We start from the raw sequence: 9,366 nt of genomic DNA, 5'->3' as shown, positions 1-9,366 counted from the left end.
ATCTGCTGCCATCACTCTATTAACTCTGCAGTAGTTCATGACTCCATTGTGTTCGTGTGTTGTTGACTTCTGCTTCAGGTCTGAGTGTGAACAGAGACACCTGGTGGTGAGAAGACGCACAGAGTCTGTTGAAACGCCAATATCTGTTAATATTCATGAGGTCATTTAATGATCTGGAGTCAGTGTGAACGACACTGACAGGATCAAATAAAGACTGAGAGCAGTCGCCCTGCAGCGTAGCAGAAAAAGCTTTTATTTATTTAGTTTGCTGGCTGAAGTCGCTCGACAACAGCAAAGAAACCAGAAAGAACATTATAGAACATCAACAATATGAATATAGGATCTCTCAAAATTACAGCAAAAGTTGGAATATCATCTTCCATCGACTCCACGAACCAGAAATCTCCAACGACGTCCTTTTGAAAGACAGAAAACAGAGCAGGTGACGGAGTCTTTGCTCAGCAAATGACGCGACGGTGAGCCGATAATCGATCGATCAGTTATTGCAGTGATACTTCAGAGGCTGATGTCAGAATTTACAACTCCTACAGACGTCAGAATCTCTTCAGATGCACAGAAACGTCCGACGCTACAAACATGTAAAAAAAACTGTTGAGTAACTCTAAATGTGAAACAGTTACAGAGGAACTGAGCAGTTTAATACCTCTACTCTTCTTTAAACTCAAGCGAAGGCAACTTCCATCATGGACAGAAATCAAGGCAGAACATGTGACGACACCAACGGGCTCAAAGATGGACGACGAGGACCGGCAGCCTGAACGTCCCTTCTTCTGTTCTCGACTCGACTCGGCAAAACAAACACTAACAGACTTCCTCCAGAACGGATCCTTCATCCTCGCTGTCGGACACCAAACCACCAAGGGCCAGAACCAGAACCAGACCCAGACCCAGACCCAGAACCGGGACAGAGCAGAGCTGGTTCAGTACAGAAGACACATCAGGCCAAAAAATCCAAGAGGAAAAAATGTTCTAAGATCAAACAAATAATTTTTAGTTTTTAACTTCACAATATAAATCAAACATTCTGGTTTCAGACCAGCATCAGACACGAGTCTGAACCGGTTTCAGACCGAGTCTGAACTGGTTCAAGTGTGAAGAACAAACAGAATCGTGTCACTCTGACTTTCATGTTAAAAGGCAACAGAATCGAAATTTACTTTCATTATTTGAAGACTAAACTAAGAATTTTCTTTTTTTAAAGTCTCATTTTTTTCTCTCAGAATTGAAAAATTAAAGTCAGAACTTTTTTCCGCTCATGAAATTTGACCCTCGCCTTCTTCCGTACGTTATGAAAACAGAAGGTAAAATACAGGAAGTGGAGAAGCAAGTGCAGCTGTGTTGGGGGGCGGGGTTCAGGTGAAGGACGTCCCTCTAATCGTCTCCCGTCCTTCCTGATGTTGTCAGGAAGGGGGCGGGGCCGGGGCGGGGCCCAGCTCGTCCTCTTCCTTGGACTCTGGGAGGTTTTAGTTGTTTCTCTGGGCTCAGTCGAAGGGGCTGAAATCCCTCTCCAGGTTCTCGGACTCGTCGTCATCAGAGAAGAAGTCGTCCTCGTCGATGTCGTCCTCGTCGTAGTCCTCGTGCCACTCGGGGACATACTCTTCATCGTACTCATCATCCTCGTCCTCAGCCTCCTCGCCGCCCTCCTCGCCCGTGTTGTTGTTGTTATCCGAGTCTCCAGAGTCCGATGCTCGCTCCGACTTGGACCTGAGAACAAAAACGTTCAGTCTGGAAGTCGACAGTGAACTCAGTCGTCTGAACCGTATTCTGTTGTTGGGCGTCATACTCACACTTTGTTGGTGTCGGTGTGGTTGGACAGGTTGGAGGCCTGCGTGGATTCTGGTTCCTGGCAGCTCTTGGACTGATAACCAACCCTGAAGTCCTGAATGAGACAGAAAGAGGAAACTGTTGCTGCTGGATCACAGTTCATTCACCCACTTTGGTCTCCCAGCAGAGAGTTCAGACTGTCCAACATTAACGAGATGATAAATAACAACGTTCAGTTTAAATCCACCCGGACGCTCAAACTGACGTGTGAACCTAAACTGGTGTCAAACTGGTTTAAACTCCTACAAATACATCAATGTGTTTTACGCTGCAAACAGAATTCACACTGGTTATAATCCAGTTTGCCACCGGGTTTGAATCAACTGTTTCAAACTGGTTTCAATCTGGTTTCAATCAGGCCACGTGTGAACTCACCCAAGATATCAAACTGGTTTCAGGCTGGAATCAAATTGGTCTGAACACGTTTAAGACTTTGACTGGTTTAAGAATACACTGGTTACCCACCAGCTAGATTTAAGACTGGTCTTCAAAGTGGAGGTGAACTGGTTTTTAATCAGACGGACTATAGACTGGTTCTACCTGGGTGGAGTGCTGCAGGATGGCCAGCAGGCGCTCCTGGATACGTCGGATCAGTTCCAGTCCGGTGTTGAGATGTTCTGGTTTCAGCAGCCGGACACACGAGGCCAGGTCAGTGCACTGCAGCAGAGTCTCCTCTGAGGACAACAACAGCTCCAGTCAGCACCAGTACCACCTGTAAGACCAGTTCCAGCTGCAGAGGCAGTTTTTAATAAAGTGAGTCTCACCCAGCAGGATCTGCAGGGCATTGGTGTGCAGGTCCAGAGCCTCCGTCTGCTGCTCCATCACGTCCATCTTCTCCGTCTCCTGGTTGTAGTAGCTGTAAACGCAGGAGTAAGCCAGCACCTGCAGACACAGAGCGGGGCACGCTAACACTTCTGTCCAACAGCTGGATGAAGATGATGAAGATGATGAAGATACCTTTCGGGCCTGAGCGAGGACTTTACAGGCATCGATGACAAAAGTCAAAGACTTCATCTGCAGAGCTTCGTTAATGGACGACACTTTGTTCTCCAGGTTGACGGCAAAATCCTGAAGAGACGAGAAAAGATGAGTCATCAAGCTGCAACACTGACTCAGCAGATATCTGACTGTCATCACACAGCAGCTCCTCAGAGGAACTTTAACAGATCACTGTGATCACTTCCTGTTCCCATCTCACTGCTAAAAATGTTTTAACCAGCAACAACTTAGCATCAGGCTAATGCTAGTGAGAGGCTGGTCAGACCTGCTTTTAAACAGATTCCATGTTTACACACAAAGACAGAGAGAAGTTCATGTTTAACATTCGCTGAATTTACAAGGTCAAAATAATGAAGAACTAGTCAGAGACAGAGTTTCACAGAGTTTATAAAGTTTGTTTTAACTCAACAACTCTTAAAATCACTACATTTGTTAAGGGAGTCTGGTGATGATATGTTACTGGTTGGATCAGTTTAAACACAGTGTTCACTGACAGCAGCTGCTGACACTGACAGCTTCAGAGAGACCAGATCCAGAACCAGAAGTCCTCAGTCAGTCAGTGTGTTTGCTTAGTCAGATTACAGCCATAGTTCGACTATGCTGCTCAATCAGACAACTGCAGTTGTCATGCTGGTGAATTACTGGCCGGAGCATGTCATACCCCGGAACGCTAGGTGGCGCTGTACCCATTTCAACTAGTGGTAACAGAAACACTGGCTGACCTCTTTACATCACCAGCTGCCTCGGCATTCCAGAAAGATGGCGTACGAAGAGCGAGACGAAGCTGCATCTTTGTACACTTCGTATATGGTGAACATAATAATTACACAAACTAGATGCACAATGGTGCTCTTTCCTGCAGTGATTTCAGAGGAAAGACACCACCGTCCTTCTACCTCCGGCTCACGGCCCCAGAGAAAAAATCTGATCTGATCTGCTGGAGCGTGTACATGCAGGAGTAATGTGACTATCAGTCGAATAATCTGGGTGTTTTAATCCGACTATGAGAAATCCGATCCGGTCCGATTTTAGTCAGAGTAAGGTGTATACATGCATCTCAATGATCCGATCATAGTCGGACTAACGCAGTAATTCGGTTTTCTTGTGTGTCATGTAAACGCACTGAATGTGTCTCATTCACACCTGTGCTCAGAGCCAGAGTCCACCTGTGATCAGGTCACTCAGGACAGATGTTGATTCAGGGCTGCACAGCCTCCGTTTGTCTGTCTGCTGCCTCAAACTCTCATTACTTCACACTAAAAGCTTTCCTGCAGTGCGCCGACTATGATGCCTCAGACCGGTGTGTACAGGTGTGTACAGGTGTGGTACCTTGGCCTGGTGGTGGAAGGTGCACCTCTCATTATAATCCTGGAACTTCTTCTCTTGCCGCGCCGCTTTACTCACCTGCAACATGAACAACACGACTCAATAAGACTCCGGACACACGAGACGGTAAACATTTAAACATTCAGCCAAACTTTATTAAAGGTAGTTATCACAGAGTGTGAGAGTGTGTTGTCATCTCTGACTGGATGATCATGTCACAGTGTGTAAACAAACCATGGCAGAGCAGTTGTAGTAGTCTTTGTGTGTCGGTTTCCATGGTTTCAGACACCGCCAGCAGAAACCATGGTTACACTTGGCACAGGTCATACTGAGGACAGAGGACACCATCATGGTCATCATCATCAGCACCACCTTCATCATCATCATCACCTTCATCAGTGGTTACTGTCAGCAGGTTTTGACTCGCGGTTTAGTCACTTTTTCAGAGATCCTTTATTGACATGTATGTGGAGAGGGTTCACTCTGGACAGATTTGAGAAACTGAATTTCTCCTTCTTGTATTTTACTGTCGAGTCACTGAAAGCTGCTGTTTGTTGTTTATATTTGCTGAATGTTATTTTTGTCAGTGCTGAAAATTAACATTTAAATTGAACAGTGACATCTGCCGTCTCTACTCATTAGCAGGTACTGTGATGACATCATCAGCAGGTGTACTCACTGCAGGCAGCCCTCGTTCTTCTCGATCTGAGCTTGGCAGCTCGGGCAGCGTTTGGAGATGAGTTTGGCGAGATGTTTGCTCTGAGCCTCCATACTCATCCCTTCATAATATCCTCCATCATCCATCCACTGAGACATGTGGCTGCAGCTGGCTGGGTAGTGGGCCTGCAGGGAGACGTCACTCTGTTAGCTCATCATCGTGTCATCTTCACCTGTGTGTGTGTGTGTGTGTGTGTGTGTGTGTGTGTGTGTGTGTGTGTGTGTGTGTGTGTGTGTGTCCTCTGACCTCGGGGAAGTTGCAGCTGAAGCAGGAGGACCAGCAGCACTTAGAGCAGGTCCCCATGCTGCCCATGTTCTCCTTGCAGAGGATCTGATCGCAGCCTTGAGGGTTGGTGCACCACGTCAAGTTGGAGCAGCACTCCACGTAGCCTCTGAGCAAGGCATTCTCATACTGACACACAGGAGACATCACACATCAACAACAACAATGACGACGACTCTTTATCACAGATAAAGGTTCAAACATCTGACATCAACAGGCAGCGGTGAGATGAAACAAAACAAAGAAATAAAATCATCAAATCAAAGAACACAATCCGACTGATAACCTGTCAAACCTGCCCGTCTATACTCTGTGAGGTCAGGTTGTCATGGTGACAGAGGAGGCTGGCGTTACCTTGGCAATGGTGTCTTTGTCAGTGAGGATATTGAGGAAGAACAGTGAGGTGGGCTGAGCCTGGCAGTCTGTGATTGGACAGTTACAGTTCATCACCAGGTTCTGTTCGATCCTCGCTGTCAGGTACTCCTGCCAGCACGACTGCAGCACAAACATCAGAACAGCATCAGGACAACGTTAAAACAGCGTCTGAACGACAGCTGGCCCAGCGGTCTGTGCGTCTCACCTGGCAGCAGTAGTGCATGCAGCTCAGTGAGGGGAACGACTCCGCGGCGGTGCTGCGAGGGCCCAGGCAGACGGGGCACGTGGAGACGGGGCTCTGCGGCGGCTGAGGGTTTCGGAACTTGAGACCGGCAGCCATGATAAGTGCGTCAGGGTCGTCAGTATAGCGCTGCACCAGCAGGTCCACGTTCCACTTACAGTGAACCAACAGGTGTTCAGCCCGGTCCAGGTCCAGACTCAGAGTCCCCGACACCTGAGAGGACAGAGAGGGACCAGATCACCTGTCTGACACCTGGACACACCTGAGACACACCGAAGAGTCCAAAACCCTGTCTGCACCTGACTGTTACCACCTTTGGACCTTTAGTTACGTGTAATCATTGTGGAGACGTCGACTGTATTTTACCTCCACAGCTGATCTCAGAGGTCAACAGATGAAATGAGTCAAATCAGTATCACATGCTTTTAAAATGTTTCTGTTCAACTGAAACTGATAAAGATTAAGATCCAACAAGCCTGATTACAAACGACAGAGTCATAAACATGAGTGTTTCTGACACGATCCAAATGACCCTGATGAGGCGTTAACGACTGAAACAAGGTTCTGGCAGACAGAACGTGATCGGGAACACTGCTGGAGGTTTGGAAGGCGTCTGACGGAGGTCAGCTGAGCAGCAGCAGTCTGACCTGTTGGACGGTCCTCTGCATCAGCTGACGGACTTCCTCCTGTGACATCGTCCGGCCCATCGAGAACAGAACTGCATCCAGAACGCCGTCCTCAAACTGCCGCGGCGCCGACATCAGACTGCAACACACGCACGCACACACACGCACGCACAGTTACAGATAGATTTCTGTGATTGTTAGTTGTGTGTTTGTTTCTCTGTTTTTCTGGAGGTTTTCTCTGGATTAAGTTCTTCCTGTTACAGTATCTGGGTCGTAACACACAAGTTGTGAACTCTGTTCCTCAAATGAAACAATTTAACCAAGATGTTAACGAGTGAACACGTCCTGAAGTCAACGTCTGTTTATTCTAACATCATGAACAAGGCTCCTCTTTTTCGAGCACTGGACGGAATTTCGTTTCATGCGGGAACAGTAAACAGACATCAACAGGTTTTATGTCTGAATGTCACCATGAAATAAGTTATTACATTAAGATTTATTTTTAATAGTTAAGAGTCATGACGGATCAGACCTGAGATCAGCTTGCTTCAGACCAACAACTCATGTTTCTGTTGATTCTCTTACATTTATTACATTTATACAGTTTGTTTTTCATTATTAGCTTTTAATAATGATATAAAAACACACCTGTGCTGGAACAACAGCTGCCACATCAGTGCGTCGCTCACATAAATATAAATACAGTCAAGACTGATCTTTTTCTGTTTATCATTTTATTTGGTAACATTTTAAACTTTGGTGATTTATGAACCTTAAAGATAACTTACATTCAAAAATCATCAATTAATTATAATATTAATTACTAGAAAATAAGGCAACAGGCAGCATTCAAAGTTTAAATCTCTTCTTTATTTTCTTTGAGTAGAAAATTAAACATTTACATTTTGGCCATGTTGGAAGACTTTAATTAGAGTCATTAACTGTTGACTTCTGTTTAATGTGAAGCGGGAAGTAAGAAGAGAAACTGAACCCGGGTCAGTTTTGTTTCATGTGACTCAGTCTGTGATTCTCAATGAGATCATGAAAGTTTCCTGAAGTTTGCTTTTAATTATGAGGGAAGTGGAGAAAGTGTTCTGATTCTGGTTTGGACCTGCTCAACAGTCCTGAGATGACTTTTGCTGTGAAGTGGAGCGATACAAATAAAAATGACTGACTGAGCAAAGACTTGGAATGAAACAACAAAAGTACTGAAGATGATTATTAATCATGAAGAGCTTCAAAGATCTCAAAATCCCGATTTCTCAGTCAATCCAAACCAAATCATTTTTCCAGGAAACTTTGGGTGACATCATCAGGAAACAACAGACGTGTTCAATGGAGCATTAAACATGTTTCAACCATGAAAACAACTTCTGCCTCGACTGACTGCCTCCACACAAACAACTGACACAACGGAGAAACAACTGACTGCTGACTGATGTGAAAACTGATGGAGGCTGTGACTAACAGTGAAAACACGAGGAGAAACAGTGGAACAGTCCTTTAAAAACAGTGAAAACAGGGAAAGGCTTCTGAAAACACACGAGGGTGATGAAGAAGAAGAAGACGACTGCTGCTCTGCATTAGGTTAAATAAAAGAAACAGACAGACGTCAAAGGTCACGCTCACACCTGATGTCGGCCACGCTGTCTCTGGCATCCTTCCTCATCTCAGTCCGGCTGAAGGAGAACTGGGCCTGGCCTTTCTGCGGCGTGGATGGGTCCTCTGGCAGGAACTCCACAATGTGCGGGTTCTCCTCGTTACGTCGGACGCAGCCTTTGCTGATGACGTGCATGATGCAGGACAGCACGTCGCTGGTGCTGCAGCTGAAACGTCCTGCGCCCGGAGAGCGAGCGGCTTCCTGCTTCTGACACGAGTCCAGAACCTGTAGGGGACCGACAAAAAACTGTTCTGAGAGTCTAAATGTTTAATGTCTGTCCTGAGGGGACACTCTGAGTCTTTATAATGTAAAAGTGAGCTGTTAGCACTTCCTGTCTGCAGCGTAGTCACTGTGATACTGGAGGGACCTTAGAATCATGAAGATTCTCAGGGGGGTTCTGAATGGTCTGTTTTCTGTGGTTCTGTTACATGTCTGGACGCATTAATATGAACATTTTTAGGCTTAAGAACATTTCCAGGTGTGTTTACACGAGTGTGGGCGTGGCCTCAGCGGCTCTCTGACCTTGAAGACCAGGTTGTCGATGTGCATCTCCTTCTCCTGCTTCATGATGTGGACGATCAGACAGTAGATGTAGTTCCTCTTCCTCTCCAGCGTGCCGGCGGCGTCTTCGTCCACATTCAGGTACGTCTGTCTGGGCAGCAAGTGGACAGACGCAGGGACGCCCTCCAGACTGCGAGACGCCACCTGCTGGTTTAACTGCAACACACCTGAGAGCAGACGGGGGGGGGGGGGGGGTGAGACAGAGAGGAGGAGAAGGAGGATGAACACAGCAGTGTGTGTGTGTTGTAAATGTCGGACCCTGGAGGGGCTCGTTGGGCTGGCTGCAGATCAGCGGTCCTCCCTCACTGATGAGCGGCAGCAGAGCCTGAAGCAGGACGGCAGCAGACAGGCCGGTCGCCTCCAGCAGAGTGTCTACTCTGACCTCCTGCAGCGACGCACAGAGCCGACAGTCAGTGAACACATCAGGGGAGTAAATCTGAACTTTTAAGACTGAAGAACCAGCCAACTTAAGATCTACAGATTAATACATCCCCCATTCTACTGTGTGACTGTCAGTCACTGGCTGTTTACATGGACCCTAATATTACTCTACTCATCAGATAGCAGCTCACCCTCTGACAATCACCTAATAATGATTTGAACAATCTGATTGTTTCTCTGACTGTGTGTGTGTGTCTGTGTGTGTGCGCACCACCTCAGGGCTGTTGAACTGCAGCAGGATGAACATCTGCAACGTCGAGACGTGAAGCGTCCAGCAGCCGAACTGCAGCTC

At 46.7% G+C, this 9,366-nt stretch overlaps 1 protein-coding gene across 6 annotated transcripts in view; it reads right to left on the bottom strand.

The window, feature by feature from the left end:
- Nucleotides 1-230: 230 nt before the first annotated feature.
- Nucleotides 231-9,366, bottom strand: part of LOC119033336 (cullin-9) — a 27,155-nt gene continuing 18,019 nt past the window's right edge. For 4 of the 6 annotated variants that reach the window (XM_037123286.1, XM_037123288.1, XM_037123289.1 and 1 more), the window contains 16 exons: nucleotides 9,286-9,366; nucleotides 8,892-9,018; nucleotides 8,595-8,800; nucleotides 8,044-8,297; nucleotides 6,434-6,551; nucleotides 5,751-5,999; nucleotides 5,525-5,665; nucleotides 5,135-5,299; nucleotides 4,850-5,013; nucleotides 4,405-4,498; nucleotides 4,174-4,248; nucleotides 2,803-2,913; nucleotides 2,610-2,727; nucleotides 2,386-2,519; nucleotides 1,809-1,900; nucleotides 231-1,725 (listed from right to left, as the gene is read on the bottom strand). The exon at nucleotides 9,286-9,366 is cut by the window's right edge and continues 68 nt beyond it. In XM_037123286.1, coding sequence (XP_036979181.1) covers nucleotides 1,503-1,725; nucleotides 1,809-1,900; nucleotides 2,386-2,519; nucleotides 2,610-2,727; nucleotides 2,803-2,913; nucleotides 4,174-4,248; nucleotides 4,405-4,498; nucleotides 4,850-5,013; nucleotides 5,135-5,299; nucleotides 5,525-5,665; nucleotides 5,751-5,999; nucleotides 6,434-6,551; nucleotides 8,044-8,297; nucleotides 8,595-8,800; nucleotides 8,892-9,018; nucleotides 9,286-9,366 — 2,352 coding nt within the window. In that variant the 3' untranslated portion in view covers nucleotides 231-1,502. The remainder of the gene's footprint in view (nucleotides 1,726-1,808; nucleotides 1,901-2,385; nucleotides 2,520-2,609; nucleotides 2,728-2,802; nucleotides 2,914-4,173; nucleotides 4,249-4,404; nucleotides 4,499-4,849; nucleotides 5,014-5,134; nucleotides 5,300-5,524; nucleotides 5,666-5,750; nucleotides 6,000-6,433; nucleotides 6,552-8,043; nucleotides 8,298-8,594; nucleotides 8,801-8,891; nucleotides 9,019-9,285) is intronic. The other 2 variants (XM_037123287.1, XM_037123290.1) reach the window with 1 other exon arrangement.

The sequence above is a fragment of the Acanthopagrus latus genome, chromosome 15, assembly GCF_904848185.1.
Source record: "Acanthopagrus latus isolate v.2019 chromosome 15, fAcaLat1.1, whole genome shotgun sequence".
Classification (NCBI taxonomy): Eukaryota; Metazoa; Chordata; class Actinopteri; order Spariformes; family Sparidae; genus Acanthopagrus; species Acanthopagrus latus.
This window is presented reverse-complemented; position numbering and strand designations above follow the sequence as displayed.